The sequence below is a fragment of the Bombus terrestris genome, chromosome 12 (assembly GCF_910591885.1).
Source record: "Bombus terrestris chromosome 12, iyBomTerr1.2, whole genome shotgun sequence".
Classification (NCBI taxonomy): Eukaryota; Metazoa; Arthropoda; class Insecta; order Hymenoptera; family Apidae; genus Bombus; species Bombus terrestris.
The window spans coordinates 4516137-4534693 of NC_063280.1; the positions used below are offsets into that span (position 1 = coordinate 4516137).

The 18557-nt window shown below is 37.6% G+C and overlaps 2 protein-coding genes across 7 annotated transcripts in view; one reads left to right on the forward strand and one right to left on the reverse strand.

Annotated features, from left to right (window-relative positions):
• Window positions 1-18557, reverse strand: part of LOC100645804 (prolyl 4-hydroxylase subunit alpha-1) — a 375646-nt gene that overhangs the window by 25117 nt on the left and 331972 nt on the right. The window lies entirely within an intron of this gene.
• On the forward strand, window positions 2825-8012 carry LOC100645920 (probable helicase with zinc finger domain). Its single transcript, XM_003399513.4, has 6 exons — window positions 2825-3017; window positions 3523-3884; window positions 4148-4830; window positions 5020-5691; window positions 5764-6291; window positions 6792-8012. Exons 2-6 carry the CDS (start codon window positions 3662-3664, stop codon window positions 7419-7421), a joined length of 2736 nt encoding a protein of 911 aa, XP_003399561.1. The 5' UTR covers window positions 2825-3017; window positions 3523-3661; the 3' UTR covers window positions 7422-8012.

Below are 18557 nucleotides of genomic sequence, written 5' to 3' on the forward strand. Positions count from 1 at the left end.
TTCGAGGGACACGTCGGAGGCGCGATAACGACAGTTCTTTATATTCCGCCTACGTCCGATATAACGAATCCTCTCGTTAGCGCGATTTCGACGTTTTCGCCCGTTACTTGCACCCTTTTCTCCCCCTACACCCCGTTATATCCACGGTTCCCTCGTATCCAATGATGCTGGACCATCCAACCCACTCAATTTTTTTGCTTTTCTCCGTTTCTTTTCACCCTAGGACGGTCATGGACTAGGCGACAGATTTTAATTAGCGATATATGCGTGCGATCGAACCTCGTCCCAGCAGCTTGCGCGTTTCTTTCGCATTCCCACACCCTCGACAACCTTTATCTTGTTTTCTACCCTGTTACAACGAACCCGCTCTTTCAGCACTGTATTCTTGCCGCCTGAATGCTTTTCTCCTTTTTATTCGTTCTTTTCGAGTTTGTCCCCCGCCCCTACTTTTTTCCTGCTCTTATGAAAAATGTCAGATCCACGACGAGAAGCTTGGTAGTTCCTTTTTATCGAGGTCTCCCGTTATCTTGTCGCGTTCGTCATTTTAATCGCGAACCGCGGATGAATTCATCGTCGAGAAAAGGACAGGTTCCTCTACTTCTTCTTCTGTTTTAATCTTCCTATCGCTCTTATTACGAATGTTATGGCGATTCGGGTGATATAAAGCAACCAGGTATACACGACATTCTCGAGATAAGGAGTTTTTGTTCCTGCTGCGAACCGCGGGTTTTGCTACCCCAGTTTGTCATCGACTTGCATAATACTGGGCTCGTTATATTGTTCTATCCAAATAACCCTTTTCTTTTATTTCTTTAGATTTTTTTTTAGTTTATTCTATTTCCGTTTCTTCCTTTTTTGATTTAGTGAAAGAACTTGAAGAGGTATTCTCCAGTAGATGTTTTTTGTTTACACTTCTCTCTCTTCTTTTTCGTATTGCGATTACTGGAACGGAGGGTAGTTGATGAAAGCGACACAAGCTTAAGCGCTTTTGTCCTGCCGCGTTTGAGGGCCGCGTTGAGCTTAATAATCTTGAGGTTCGTTAACGGAAGCGCAGTGAATGAAAATATTTCCTGATGAACTGAAGTCCCGGTAAATGTTCATTGTCTGTTTTTCCTCTCGTTCCTTTCCTATATTTCTGTGGAAATTTCCTTTGACCGAGGATGACCTGTTATGGCTGAACGAAGTCTTTTTTTTTCGTTCAAAAGGTACCTTTCACAATCACCTTAGTTAACGAGAGTTTCATTAGCGGAAACGTAAATAGGTTTCATTACCGTGCAATTTACTTCGCGTATTAATTTCTTTGGCTGTCCACTTCTTTAGGCGTGTCACTTGTCGCGCTTCTTTGCTCAAAGCATTCATTACCTCCGGATAATTACATATCCTAACGTAAAACGTTGTGCTACAAGAAACATATATAAATTCATTCTTTCTAAACAGGATCATTTTGAATTCTAATATAAATATATATTCGTTCTGTTTTTATCTTTATTTACAAACAAGGCAAATAGGATGAATGTATATGTAAATGTTTCTGCGAAGAGGACGTAGGTCGTGAGGATTAATGATGGGATTACTTGTTATTGTAACCATCGAATATATCAAATTCGTCTTCATTCGACGGTTACATGTAACGGTGACATTATTTTGCCCGAAGTTCATTTGTTCTTACATTACTTGTAATCTAACGGTCTTGATACTCCGAGGCAAAACAACAACATGATTTGAATTGTCCTCTGACTCATGTGCCGCTACATATGTTTCGATACAATATTTTAATGCTACGTCATATCGATCATCTTCAAAACTATCGTGTTTTTTTATCGTTAAAAAAATCAATTCTCCATGAAACATTCAGTTTTTTTGTCATAAAAATTCCTGCTCCTTTACAATGAATAAAAATGTCATAATTGTGTATAGTGTCATAAATTATCTTTATTAAAACGAAAACTGTAAATATTACATTTTTGATTTGTTAAAAATTCTCTACTGCCTAGACTGAATCAACAGTATAATAACAATAAATTATCTATATTAAATCAACAGCAACGGTAAAAATATTTTCAAGTTAAATATCCGCAAATACCATATTCATTCTCCCGCTAAAAACTCTTCATCATAACATTACTAAACCTCAGACCGAACTAGGAAACTAATAACAATAACCTACCACACAATAGACGTTTAAAGGATCTACTCGACATTCCTGGAGCGGAACATCGACTACAGATCTCCCCTAACAAGAACCATCCCGTATCGGTATATTCATGTGGTGGAAAAAAATAACCCTAGTTTTGCAGGAGCCTCTCGGACACCATTAAAAGCAGCCGTCCACGGCCACCCACACCCGTACGCACCGTCTATAGTACTCTATGGAGGATACAGTGCCATCGAACATCGCATTAGATTTCCCTCGGGGAAAGTTCGAAAACAGACAAATAGTTTATCTCGCGTTGCAAACTGGTCAGCTACCGTGACTGTCAGATTCCAATAACATTTTTTCATCTACCTCCACGCCATGGTTCAGGCGTCGAGGTAAATGGAATAGCTTGGTATCAAGGGAATACCTGGAGCAACGCACGAAATGGTCGACGATTCGAAAGCTTTCAAGCCAGTTGGGGCTAACCGCGATCCCACTCCTCTGGTTCTGGCATTTCACTCCTCTCGTGGAGACTCTTCAACCATCCCTATTCCTCTCTCTCTCATTCTATATTCGTCCTTTTCCTTCCTTGGCTCTCTATCTCTCGAAAACCATCGCCAGGCCGCTGGATAATGGCGATCGTCATTTAGCCACTTCCGGTGGTTCGATAGCGTTGCACGATTTACATGAGAACCTTCTCTGGAATTTCCACGAGATTGCGTGGAGAGGCGAAGGGAGAGAGAGACTGGCTGTTCCCCCCGGTTGGAGTTCGACCGTTCTTCATCGGGTTGTTTATTTGTCCCGACTGCCCTCTGGGATCGTGACTCTCACGGATTTCTAGTTTAATCTCGTGGCCAACACGATGGAAGACGAGTGAAAGGTAAAAGTTATAGGGCAGAGATTAAAGAAAGTTTGTTTTCTTTTTGTGTTTTAATTTTCGTATAATAGGATATCTATTGATTTTTGTATTCTGTGGAAGAATAAGAAACAGCCAGTTTGGAGATAGAAATATTAAATTAAATGCTTCGTTGTAATGTAAATTGTGATAGCTAACAACTTTCTATATATATCAGAATTATTTTCGTTCTTTATTTCATTCTTCAACATAATTTTCTTCGCTATAATTGATTTGAATAATAACTATTGCTAATATTAATAATAACATGACAAAAATTAATAATATAGTAAATTTAAATATGTAGTAAATAAAATTAAGATTATTGAACTCGTTCACTCCGTTGTTGGTAATGTCACTTATTCAAGTTTGCGAGTGCGTTAACGTTCGCCAGATGGCGATGATCGCGCTGCGATATTACACAGCTTACGCATGCGCAGTTCGCATAAGTAATCCATCGTCCATCAGTGAAAACCGTTGTCTGTTGTAGGGAGAGAATTATAGCGGGAATGCATAGTGAAATAAGTGTATTTGTTGCTTCGAAAATGCGAAAGATCGTGTATCGCGATACGATGTAGTTACGGGTATCGGAATTTAGTGCAAATTATGCGGAATTTCTATCCGCGAACATGGTGGATCACTTGTATCGAATGAACGGAGAGGTTAAAGCCCACTTTCCTTCCGGCTTCGCCGAGAAGGTGCAGCACGACTGGGTGAAGTCGCAGAATCCTGAGACGATAATAACGTGCAAGGATACGGACGGTGTGTTAATTTTCTCGAATAAGAGTCTCTGCTGCCGTTCGACCATTAACAATGTAGTTTTCTGTTGGAAATTTGAGGTCGTGACGAACGGTAAGTGTTGTTTTTTGGTAGTGTTTACATTCATATTTTTTAAAAATTGATTGTCGTTGGTCAATTAATTGTAATAATGTGAAAATTTGATTGACAAACTATTGATAATATTGGTAATAAAATGATAATATTAAGTAGTAATTATCAAAGGATCATTAAAAATCATTATGGAGTAATTGTGTTGATAGTTTATGGAGTGAGATGTAGCATTGGGATTTCTTTCTGGTGTAGTAATTGTCAAAGGGTTTGTTGCGTTCATTTAGGTAAACAGTTACAAAGAATAGCACTAACCTTGGATCAGAATCGCACAAATTTTTCATTGAAATCTGTTATACATCGTGATATTAATATTGGAATTACAAATGGCCAAGAATGGTACAATTCAGAGTTGGACAATTCAAATGTAAACGAAAATGTACTAAAGGAAGAGCATTATGTAGTCAAAATTTGCTTTAATGCCAATAAATATGGCACGTATCGCCAGAATATCATTTTTTACTTTGGAGAGTATCCAGTGATAATTCAAAAGATTTGCATGGATTCTATGCCAAAAAAAGACTTTTCCAGGATTCACGAAGCGACCAATTATCAATTCTCACAGAATCCAAACATATGGAATAATAAAACATGCCAGATTTGCCGGTTTGATTCACCTTTTGTATCAATGATAGACCCAGAGGAGGACATATTGTCCAGGATGTATTCATATCCAAATAGAAGCAATTTTTTCTTGACTCAAGAATCTCTCACGGACGACCGTTTAACTCCAGAAAATTATAGAGGTCGTCTTCACGAGTTAATCACAGTAGAGGAGCTAGCTCGACACGAACAGATAGCTAGATATAATGAGACCACCTACATGCATTTTCTTAGTTACTACGCTTTGACTTCTAGTGATGGATCCACCACTGTCAAATATGCACCACCGGGTGAACTCTTTGCTCAGGTGCGGTTCCTTCTAACAATTATACCTTTTTTCTCTTTCTATAATCTTCTGCTACTTTAAACAATAATCTACAATTATTCCTAGTTTCACAAGTACATATAAATTCGTATTTTGTTTAGTACAGTTGTCCCGCACTTTTTCGATTTTGTATGACAAAAAATTGAATATATGATGAATTTTTTACCACAGCTGCCGCTAAGCCGCAGTATCTCAGAAGATACGAAATGCGGCAGGCTGTTCCTGAGAGGTTGCAATAGAGTACTCTTCATGTGCTTAACACAATTGTCGAACGTAATATACGAAGCGCACATAGAGGATAAGTGCACGCACACAGTGTACATTAGATTGTCGAAAGAGTGTGTGCACGCGTTAAATTTGGCAGCCAATACGGATTTACACGTGCAAGTTCAATTTCTATTGAACCGGTTGCCCTTCTGCGAGTGGCACAGGAGCGTGGATAGTTTGCCCGACATTGGCCTAGTATTTCTAAACAATGCTCACAAAAATATGGAAGAAAGTAGTTTTCCAAATTTGTTAGATATAAACGAGAGCAGAGTCGAAGTTTCCTTGTTGAACGTAGAACAAGAAAAGGCATTGGCTGTAATAACAGCCTCTACTAATATCTCCATGCCACCGATCTTGCTACTAGGACCATTCGGAACCGGGAAAACGTTTACTATTGCCCAGGCATTACGATTTTTGTTGACAAAGAGCTCAGAATATAAAATCCTACTCTGCACACACAGCAACAGCGCGGCAGATCTTTATGTCAAAGAATTCTTCAACGGTTGGTATAAATGTGAAAATAATCCACGATTGAAGCCAGTCAGAATCTATTACAAAGGTAGATCCAGGAACACGGTACGTCTGCCCAGAAGAAACAAATTTCCTTGATCGAAGAGTTCCCCTTCTGCTCTAATTCCTCCATTTCAGGTACATCCAGTGGTTCAGGAGTACAGTTTGATGAAACAGAACGGTACCTTCCGCAATCCGACCGAGGAAGACCTTAGAGACTGTGGTTTGGTCGTGACCACTTTGACCACGTCTAGCTCTCTAACCAGCTTAAATCTATCGTTCACGCATATAGTGATCGATGAGGCTGCTCAAGCATTAGAGTGCGAAGTCCTCATACCTTTAGCCTTAGCTACCCCACAAACTCGCTTAGTTTTGGCCGGCGATCAGATGCAACTTGCGCCAGAAATATATAGTGACCTGGCTAGTGAACGGGGTCTGGGTATAAGTTTATTGGAAAGGATCCACGAAATGTACCCACAAACTCATCCATGCAGGATTCATCTGCATCAGAATTATCGTGCTCACAGGGACATCATTAAATTTACCTCGGAGATGTTCTACGACGGAATCGTCAAGTCTGCTAGCCAAAAAGACCACATAGACATAATACAGCACCCCACGTTAAAGCCTTTAACCTTTTATGCTGTTGAAGGCGTGGAAATACAGGTACGTTTACCGTCAGGAGAATCTTGAAGATAGAATAATCGTTGGAATATAGTACATTTTCTATTTGCAAGAATGAGTGTTACATAATGGAATGAATATGATAATTTACGCTTGCATTGTACCTATAATTAACACCTGTACCTATTGTTGCTTCAAACTATTATCTTCATTGGAAGAATTTGTTTTCTGTTTACACATCAAATTCCATTGCAACACGTATCTTAAGTGTTCAGATATAACACATCAAATCCGTAACAAACCATGTATTTCCTAATCCAACCACAGATACCTGTTGCTTCATCTTCACCATTGTACCGGACACCCACTGTTGCTTGTAACACCTCTCAGTCAGCGCGATATGACACAACGCACCCATAGAACCACCACTGCTCTCCATCACTCCAACCTCGGTCTCATCGCTTTAAATCAACGATTCTACCAAGAATTCACACCGATGGAACTCCTCGCTCAACGTAACTCTGTTTTTTTTTTCCTATCAGGACATCCATTCGACAGGCTACGCGAACATGGGCGAAGTATTCGAACTGGTTAACCGCGTGCAGGACCTGCGTAACAACTGGCCAACAGATCGTTGGGGTATCTACGGCGAGAAGTCAATCGGTGTGCTCGTCTATTACGCGGAGCAGGTGCAGAGGATTCGTGTGGAACTGAGGGAACGCAGGATGACGGACGTGTCGGTGGAGAGAGTGTTAAACGCTCAGGGGAAGCAGTTCACCGCTGTGTTTATCAGCACGGTGCGTACCAGGCACTGCTGTCGATACTCCGCGGAGAGGAACGTGAAGGACTATGGCTTCTTGACCAATCCCAGACTTCTGAACACTGCTATGACACGGGCTAAATATCTGGTAGCAGTGGTGGGCGATCCTGTTGCTCTGTTCACCATTGGTTCCTGCAGGAGGCTCTGGCAGAGATACCTGGAGATATCTGATTTACACGGTATCGACAGGGAAACTTTGAACCATCTTTTGAGCCTGGTACCCAAGCTTTCGTGTACACCGCTGAACCCATTAGCGAGGGAGTTTGTACCCAGAAATAGCGTTTGTCTGGTGGAGTACGTGTCGGTTCCAGTGCTGTATCCGGTGTTCCATTATCCCTTTTACTCTGCGTAAGGTCAGCGGGAATGTTGTGTTGAAGTTGAACGATCTGGTCGTTGTGCGTCGTCATTCTTAATAGTACCAACCTGACTTTAAATGTTTTAGATTTTCTTTTCCTGCTTCTCCCCGTAATCTTATTGCATTAAAAGAGAAAAATTGACTCTGTGGTGCATTATCGACTTATATAAGTGATTTTTTTAGACGATGATGGTTTTATTATTGACAATGAATGAGACGTTGAGAATTTGTGGATCGGCGCAATGTATCAATGTTGGATTAAAAGGGTTAATTGATTGATTAATTACGATGTTTTTAATGTACATATATATGTATATTACTGTGCCGGTTTTTTGGATTACTAATCCTCAGAGTGTCTCTCTTTCTGTGAATAGATTTAAGAAATTAACTAACTGTTACTAATAGATTGGATTCTGCTCTTAATTTTACGATGTGTCTTTGAAAATCTGTCTATTATAGATTGTATCGTTTCTTTATCCTTTGATCTTATCTGTTTGTCAGAGATGCATTTATTTGGAGACTGTGCAACTTATGTTACGACACTACAAGTACCGATATATTATGGAAATATATTTTTTATTAGTTCCATATGGCCTTGGATGAACCTTACAATTTCCTTTTCATGTACTACTAAGGCGATCCTATTCAAAGGTTACGTCGAATATTCGAAAAAATTCTTTTTGTAAATATATCTCATCAGAAGTAATAATCATGATTACCGGCCGAATATGAAAAATTAATCACTTTTATTATTAAATAGAACTAGAAGCGCGACTTTCATTAACAAAATACTCTTTTTTTCTTTTTAGTTAAATACTGATACTTTATAGAAATGTGTGCTATATTTAATACTTAATTCTTATTTTCATTATGAAAGGAAATTATATCATGCTATATTTCCGAGATCTTACCGAAAGCTTGTCAGAATAAACATTTCCTCCGGAACCAGCAGGTGTTTGACTTACGGAATGGTAGTGTATATTCGTGCGAATGCCTGGGAATAAAGCAAACCAGTTTCTAGACAAGTGACACTAGTTTGTCTGCGCTATTCATATTCGCGGGCTGCAAGAGCCAAATGGTCACCGACGACCCTCGAATGGCTGAAAAGGGAGGCGAAAGAGCGAAAAGCGGTTCGTGGATTCTTTTGAAAAGCTCGTCGCTTCTGTTTCGCGCGTCGCATGAATACAGGACCAAACAAAGCCGTTTCGTTTGCTTTTATTTCTGTAATTAAGGACTACTCTGATAGCCATATCGGTTAGGTAGTCCTATAAATAAAAAAGAAAAAAGAATAAATTCTCTTAACACCAATTTTTATCGTAATTGCTATCCCGGTCCTTCTCTAACGACGCATTGTTTGCGGAAACATAAACTCGCGGATTTTAATTTCAATCGCAGTCAATAATTATTGCGACTGGAGTGTTCGATAGATAGAATTGTCGAATCTGTTCGGTTGTTACTAATTGGTTACATGTCTCGTTTTTGCGAGGATGTTTTCTGATACAATTATTTTTGTAGTATTTGAGGTTCGATATATATTGTCCGCGATAGTTGTAGTTGCTGGATCTCGTCCGGAGTAACTGTTGCTAGGGGGCTGTAGATGCCACTGCTGGGGTACTGCTGATTTTCCACCGTTTTTTGGTGCGTGAAAGAAAAATTGGACTCCGGTCGCCGGGATTCGAATCCAGGTTCTGAACGTTTGTAACCTAAGGCGCTAACCACTGCTTTTATTTTTATAGTGTTTATTTTTACCAGTTTTTGTGTATTACATGTGTGTATTTTCCATTATAAACGATGAATTCGGTTGTGAGGTGGTTCAGGCGAAAGTACCGATACGCGATGGTACGACATAACCATGCAATATTACATTCTTTTTTTTTAAGGTTTACACTTGTAACTTAAATTTAAGTTGCTGTAGAGCGGTGCTTATGTACAATATTGTTTTTTTTTCTTTCCATCTCTGTCCTGAAACCGTTAGTGTCGAGTGGTGGTATTTGGCTTGTCGAGTGCCGCCACATATTACATGTTGGCATTGTACAGATTTTTGTTTTTTTAGAGTGATAATTGGCCTGTATCGTGGAATTTTATAAAATATCCCTCCATACGAATGTTTTTCGATTTTTCTTTACCCAGCGTATTAAAATACTGATTTAATTTCGAAACATATATATTTTGAACCTTCTCATAATTAAATACAATAAAAGATGAGAAAACAACAAAAATGTGATAGAATTAAAAACCAGAGCGATACTTGCGTAATATGTTTTTCCATGTCTACCCTAATAATAGTATATTTATTATCGTGTAGAGTGATTTGAAACATTTTTATTACAATTTGTCTTTCAATCGATTACCATAAGAAAGAAAAAGCTTGGAAAATAAATCGTCTATACTGTTATTAATATTGTTTATTATTAATTATTATTAATTATTGTTACTAGACTACGGATTTTTGTCCAAATTCATATTTTCACGAGCAGAATTAAAAGAATAAGACTTGAATAAAAATTTGTTTTATCTATTAAATATTATAAAGACTTATTTACTACATTTTGGACATTTTATATATTTATCTATATTCCATATATTTTTTTGTTTTATTTTATTTGCATAATTGCACAAAAATCCACAGTTTAATTGTTATTAAGTTCTGTTAGCATCGATATAAGTTGTTTCTGATATAACACGTGCGATGACTTATGCGCGATAAAGAGTAAAAGAAGAAAGAGGGTGAGCACAAATGAGACAAGAAGGGAGCAAGCGAATGAGCACTCGTAGTTAAACTCAATTTCCCTCTAACAAGGTGGTGTATCGCCGAGGGCATCGGCGGAATTCCAGCGATATTCTTACTCTCTCGGCCGCGGTGGGACGACAAGTCGACCGAGCGCGTAGAATTTATCTTTCCTCGTTCTTTCCCTTGGGTACATAGTAATTTTTTAATTTCATTCGCTGGAGTGTATCGCACACATATTTTGCCTACAGTTTACTCATTACTTTTGATTACATTGCAGAAACATTTTTTTTGGGTTGGCCAAGTGTCTTGGGCTACTCGAGGTAGTTAAAAACATGACACTTGAAAACTGTTCTTTGTCTGGCTGTTATTTTTTTTCTTCTTTCTATCATATTGCTTTTTTTGAATTCTCTGAAGCTCTGTTGATATTCCTTTATGAAAAACATATTACTTCATACTTTAACATAACGTTTCTTTTCTGATATTTTTATGATACTTTCTTATTTCTGATATATAAATATTGTTTTCTCTGCGCTGTTTTTGTAGCTCTCTTTTTATCGCTCTTACACTGTTTTTTTCTATTATATTGTAGTACCATAAAAAGAGCCTGATTAGAGATCGACCAAAACAGTGTCGTCTGTCTTTCAGTTGTTAGTTTACATAGGAAAAAAGCCTATGTGACTAAAGCCACCTAGTTCTTGCGGAGCATGGGCATGTTGAGATTAAGTCAAGGAAAAAAGAACGCTAAAGGAGGGGGACGATTTGGGTTCAAAGAGCGTTGACCGAGAGGTCAGAGTGTGTGAATCAAGAAGTGAGAGTGAGTCGAGAAGTCGAGCAGTAGAGTTGTTAGCGTTGTCGAGTTGCGAGAGTTGCTAGCGTTGTCGAGAGATTGAGTTGTTAGCGTTATCGAGTTGCGAGAGTTACTAGCGTTGTTGAGAGATTGAGTTGTTAGCGTTGTCGAGTTGCGAGAGTGGTTGAAATAAAATAAGATTGTTGCGTTTAGTTCAAGTTAAACAACCATTGTTTTCTGTCTAATTAATATCTGTTTAGTTTATTTATCGTAAATAAATTATAAAATTTATACCTACAGGAAAATTTATACCTAAATTTCCCCGATACTACAATATTAATTCTACCCTTAAATCCTTTATGTAACTTGTCTTTTTTCCGTTTGTTGTTTTGTTTCTTGTTTTGGTGTTCATACACTGCTTTGTCGTTGCTACGCTGTCTTCTTTTTCTCTTTTTTATGTCATTGCACTTTCTCTTATGCTTGGAATTTTTCACTCCTGAGAACACCTGGATTCTCTTGTTATGATAAGATTTTTCATAGAATCCCTCCTTGCAAAGAGATTGTTTCCTTAAATGTGGAAACTTTCCATCACAATATACTCCAGGGAAACACTGTTGAAGGTAAGCTAGTGATATAAGAGAGTGATATATTCTTTCTCACTATAAAATTCGAAATGGTTACTGTCCATGAAAACAGTTCTATAGAATCTAAAAATGGGAACTGTACTCCTAGGAACATTCACAATAGTAAGATCGTCATTTTGAAAAAAAAGAAAAAAAGAAAAAAGAAATGATCATTAGGAGAACACTCTTCACATCAGGTACTACTCTATATGTAGATCACTGTAGATCTGTAGAAATCGAAGACGTAGGAATAGATTCGAGTTTCCTGGAAAAGAGCCGGTAACCAATGGATGGTATCTACAAAAGTCGATAATTGGAGTAGAATGAGTATCTTGAGAAACGACTAGGCTGGTTAGGTAGTCGTTAAAATTTGGAGATAATAGATCATTATTTACATATGAAAACAGACCACTACTAGCTATTGATTGACCACTGGATGAACGTTATCCTTGTCAAGTATTCGGGCAAGAGATAGTTGGTCCAACTTTGGACACCATGCACTTGTAAAACGACGAGTGATACTTAACCTGGAAAAGTACCTGGTTGCTAGCAAGTGCATCGTAGAGACACTAGAGTCAACTTTTCCTTAATGAGATGAATATATTCCTTCTTATTACATATTATTTTTTCCTGAATTTGTGTTACATATTCATCTTGTTTGTTTATTTATGCTATATTATAATTGTCCGGTTAAATTTTATTTATTTATTTTGTCCCCTTCATGGATTGCATCGATAATTTATATACGCGTGTTGTATACTAATTATGCAGTTGATGCATCGCTTGATTTCCCTGATAAGAAGTAGATTAACAGATAAATAAATAAACAGGTCAGAGGTTAATGTTTATACGTATTATCCTGCCGATGTATGAATTGATATAAACTCAAGAAACTTTCGGAAGCTTAATTAGAATCGTGTCATCTATTCATATTTTCGACTCAGTTCTTTCTCTGTAGTATATAATACATTATGAGTGTCACTGCACTAATGGATGTCACCACTTGAGCTTTTAATTTGAGACCAGACTGTCTACAAAACATACCATTACATTAACATCCTCAATAATATCAACTTACTAACGATCCACTAAAACAGTATTTTTCTTTCTATGATAACTCGAACGCTTCAATATTAATATAAAAGCTATTGAAGATCCTATAGGAGAAATATGATAAGTCCATTTCTGTTGGCGATGAGGAAAATATATTTAATTACAAAATCAAATGCAAAGATATACTTCTTGGTGTGGAATTGGTTGACGAGTATAAAGAGTTAAGTATAAAAAGTTGAGTATAAAGATTGTTTTTCTATAAATGATTCCTTAAACATTTTAAATTCCAGAATATGATTAATAGATTATACAATATATTATTATCTGAGTACATGGAACTCGACATGCGCCAAACAAGTTACTATAATCAACGTGAAATCCATTATTGAGCAAACAATGTACCACTACATTAACAGATTCACCGACATTAACTTGCCTATAATCACATATTATCACAACGTCCCAGCGATATCCGGAATTATGCGACGATCAATACGGCGAAGACGTATTACTACGCGATCTCTCCTTGCATGCTAATACTTGTGCCATGAACATCGTGTAGATCCACGCGTTATGTACACTTTGCACAAAAGACACGAGTACTATCGCGTGTTTCAGCTCGTCGTTCGAAGGAGCCAATAGGCCTCGTGGTTCTCAGCCAATACGATACTACTCAGTGTTGAACTCTGAGGCAAAACAATGAAATATTATAGGGTAGTATTAATATCGCTCTTCAACGGTGTGTCGTCGTTCTTATTGCGCCATGGCTCGAGTATTACACAGGATCTCTACGAAGAAGATAAACTTCTTGTATCGCTTTTTAGTGGACAGGTATTTTATCAATGTAACGCAAGAAATTAATGGAGAAGTTTAATGTGATGAACGTTATGGAGGAAATTGTTAAGAACGGTAATATTTCGTATTTATTTAATTGCAAGAATGGATAACAATATAAACGCCAAATATCGTCGTTTTTTAATTATTTCTTTCACGACATTGGTTGCATGAAATTTTTCTATATATTTCTTGCTTTATATGTTGATAAAACTGTTTACTATTGTTTAATTACAAGAACGGATAATAATATCGATAGCTGCAATTAATAATTAAAGACTCTTCTTTTTGTATTTTTAATTATTTATACATTTTTTATTCCACTTTGCTTATCCCGTCATTTCGTAAAAACAACAGGCTACTGTAACACGGAGGTTTCACCGTATAAATTCTTGCAATACAAACAATTATTTTTAATTAATACGAATATAAATATTGCAGCTAAAAAATCTCACACCAAATATCGTTGCTACAAATTTTATACTTGTATGTATAATATCATTTGCCAATTTTATACTTCAAAATTCAAATAAAACGTAAAATATATCGTAACAACAGAGTACCGCTACTGGAAACATGATATACTCATACTGAGTATGATTTTCTTCAAAGACACCGTGTATACAGATCTGCGACTCTACTCCTCTTCCATCCATATTTATACCCATGAAACTGGGTCGCCATAGTTATCGTCGCAATGGTACCATGCAACATACAATTTTTCGTTCGACGTAAAAATCCAAAGACCATAACCATACATTTGTGCCGGTCAGTTCCATGTAGAAAGATCTTTAATTTTCATGGGTGGTTGGTCGCCGTATAAATACGAATTCGATTCGGCCATAGCTGCTTTGTTCCTCTAAATTCTAAATGTATCGCGTTAACAACATGTGCAATTCGCATCGAGGTCGTCTTGCCATGGTCAATATATGGCCCCATATCCGACGTTGTCGCGCAAGATCGGCACGATAATTTTCGTGGCTCGTTGGTCGTTGGTTTTCCGAGCGTTTAACCAACCACGCGATGGATCGTCGCCGCCGGAAGTCGATTATAACGTAACAATTTAGCCGGGGCCGACGCTGCAGTCGGCTAACAAATTTTCGAGAGGGTAGCGGTCGGGACGATGAACTTTCGCCATTAACGATCACGAGTATTGTTTCCAGCTTTTTCGTCGCTACCGTTTAAACGATCGGCGGGGTTCTGATGAAGTGCCGTTTGATGGTTTTCGATTCGAATTGTTCGCCGAGCGAAATAGAACGCGCGGTTGGAGGGACCGTGTTAAGTGGCATTTTTTTTTTTTTTGGTAATCCTAGAGTGTATGTGTCGAGTAATTAGCGTGGAATGTATCTCCTGGTTTCTCTAATTAATGTTTATTACCTTGTTCTTCTTACGAAGGTAGCGACCGTTCTTTATTTCTTAAATATTTCTCCTTCTAATTGCCTTAGATAATAAATTGTTGACATGGAATGCTCCTTCGATATTTCTTCGATTAATGTTCTTTGTCACGTTGTTCTTTTCACTGGAAATTAGCTAGCGATAGTTCCTTTTTTTAATTCCTTCGATTAATAATTCTAAAACAATACCAATCATCTAATGAATCTCTGATTGATTTCTTTATTCAATGTTTCATAATATTTTATTCTTCCTACAAATGCAGTAATAATTTTCAATTTCTCTTCCGTTAATTCTCAATATCTCTTTTATATTCTTCCAATTGATTCTTTTGTATTTTCTCCGACAGAATTGTTTCTTGTTATTACATTTATTATAACGTACATCGTTATAGCCACGAAGAGTAATTTGCTCTTTTATTTTTTTTTTTTTTTTAACTCGATCATAAGTTATATCATACAGCAATTAATAGATGTCGTACGAAGAAGATACGAAGGGAGCGTCCGCTAATTCGCGTAAATGACTTAACATTTTCCGGGACCAAGAAATCCTATCTACCCTTCCACGACTAAAGCCAATTAGTCGGTGTTTCTTTCGAAAACGTCCCACCCTAATCTGGTCTCGGGGTGTAGCGTCGAACGAGATCAACTTCCCGGCTTGTCCAAGCAACTTTTTCCTAATTGCATCGTGCTTATCGCGATACAGAGACGAGGACCGGTTCGCGAGCGGTGCCTAGGGCAATTTCGTCGCTAATTGAAATTTTTACCAGCGCCAGCGCCCCAATAGACGGCCTGCAAAAATTGGATAACGTCTTTTCGTGAACTTTTCATCGAGATGCAGCGAGAAAAAAAAAAAGAAGGAAGAAGAATGTTATAAATATTTGGCGAGAGAGTTTCGGGGAGCTTAGATGGTTCTCAAGGTGGATTTTATTCTAATTAAAGTGGGTTTAAAATTTCGAAGAATTCTCTTGCGCTGAATTTTAAGAATTCTTGCTGAATTCTTACAATTTCTTACGAGGGGAAGGAATTTTCATATGTCGTTCGTTATGTCACGGTGGATAGTGATATTTTACGATATTGTGGTACGTAATATATCGGAAATTCTTTGTTTCGGTATTCTCCAACAGTATTTTAATTATTTGATAGCTTACATTTTCTTGTTTGCTTTAGTCTTTGAAAGTAGTTTTTGGCTATTGTTGACCCAATAATTCTGCTTGGCTCGAATATCTCTATTATTTCAAACAATAGTTACGACCTCGATGAAACAGCGGATTTTATATCTAAAATTTCCTGAAATATTATGGCTTCCAGTATAAGGATTATATGCAGAATGTATGGCGCAATATATCGAGAACAGGTGTGTAACGTGGACATAAGTGCGCATGTTTGAATTGAATCCCTAAACATTTTGTATTCAACGATAGCGGACGGATTTGCTCGAGCTACCATACAATCGACTTGCTTCGATAGATAGATCCGCTTTTCTCGCTTAAGGGATTAAGGAAAAATCTTTCTCTTGTCTGACCTTAAAGAAGAATTCTTTTAGACATCAAAGGAGCCTTTAGTGCCTTGGATCGTCTAACATTCGATTCACAGTTCGACTCACGCGTTAATTTCCTATAATTCTTATTTTAGGGAACAGGAAAGAGAAAGTGTTCGTTCCCCGCAGTTATTCAAAATATTAAATTTCCCTTGACAATCACAATGTCAAAAATAAAAGAATTTAATGAAGTAAACGAATCGAACAAATATTATAAATGAAACGTTGCATCAATGGAATATCGGCTGTTGATCCTTAAATTTCTCACCAATTTAAGAATCAATGATTCAAGTTTTATTCATATTACAAATTATTTTCTTTAAAATTTGAATGTTGCCGATTCTAATGAAATTAAAAGTGAAAAAGCAGATGATCAGCGCTGCACATTTTATTATACGTTTCGGTACTGGAAATGTGTAAAGTTTAGTTTCTCGCTGATTTTACAACCACGGTGTATCAACTACAATAAATTCCACACCACGAAGAAGCCCCTAAGACTGAGATTAATCGCCGGTTAATTAAGACACGTTGGAGGCAAGGATAATTTTATCAGGCAGCTAGCTATTGCCAGGGTTAATGCTACGGTGATATTGGCCGAGCTAGATACGCCGATGACAGCCGCAGCCTGATATACATCCCTGGCATTGTCGCGGAGAGACGCCAGACGCCCTTCCGCGTGTAACACGCGCGCGCACACGCGTATATATATCTATACAAGGTGCTCCGTAATTCATGTATAGTGTATAGTGCAAGGAAATAGTGACGGAGATACGATGGAGACGAGGATAAAAAATAACAGAGTTGCGTTTTAGGTTTGCCGAAAATTTTCGAGAAAATCGAGTTTGAAAACTTGTCAAGTATACGTAGATTTGTATAATTTCCAAATAGATAGGAGTAGATAATTGATAGGAAGTTATTTTACAGCGAAAGTAGATCGAAAATGGAGAATACAATTTTTTCGTTTAAAGCCTCATTTTCAAGAAAATTAACTTATTGATATTGCTACAAATAAAAATTACTAGATAAAAGAAAAAAAAATATCTTGTTAGGGATTGATCAATGACAAAATTTTCCGTATTTTTATAAATCTTTGTCCTTTTCTGTTGTGTTTTTTAGTCGAATTTTATAAAATTTCGATAGTAACGATATCATCGATTATTTGAAACTTATCTCACAGAGGAAACGCGTTACTTATGAAATGACACGATATTTCGAATCTGAATTTTCTCGAGAATGAAGCTTCCAAAGTAACTTTGTTATTTCTGATTTTCGTCTTATTTCGAACCATAGAACCTCATTGACCCCGTTTATACTACGAATTATGGACCACCGTGTATATATGTTGTACGTGATGTTAATGCACGCTCACGTTACTGTGTGAACACCGGTTTGACCGTGGTTGAACTCTGTCGCGAACTACCGCGTCTCTGGATTCCACTTGCTAGGAGATATTGTCTCGCGACGTGTGTCAGCGTGTCGTTGCCTACCCACGCCTCGCTGTGACTCGATAAAATTATCCCGTTGACGAGTTACGTTAACGAGCGAGACGCGATACCGTGGATGGCGGTAATTCGGCGAGACGTTAGGGCTGCTTCAGACTGGCGTCGGTTTAAGGTGACGCCTGTGGGCTGGTTTTTGGCGTGTTTAGGGCTAAGAACACGATTACGGGTTAAATTTAAGATGATAGTCGGCAAGACGAGATAATTGTTCAGGAGATGTTAGTTTTAGAAGTACCTTCTGGGGTTCAGGTAGTTTCCCATTTGTTGTTTAACACTAGAACTACCACACCAGTTAAATTGACTGGTTTTATAATTTTATCTTAAAATTCCTACTTCATGTTATATTTTTCCCCCGCAATCATGTAATGACTTTCGCAACGATAACTAAAGGAATAATATAACGAATTTTATTTTGTTTTTTATGTATTCAAACTGAAAATAACTTTGTATCAAGGCTACTTATACCAATACCAGTCATAATGACTTGTCAAAGTGTAAAAGGGTCCTGCAATCTGTTTATCGAACCTCAATTAACTAGTTTCCTCGTTTTCTACAACTTGTCACACGTTTTTTTAAATTTTTACTGTGTATCATTCAATATGACGATATCAGTTATTAGGAAAATTCCGGATCGATCGCTAGATCGTTAGATGCTAACACTAGAAATACCACACC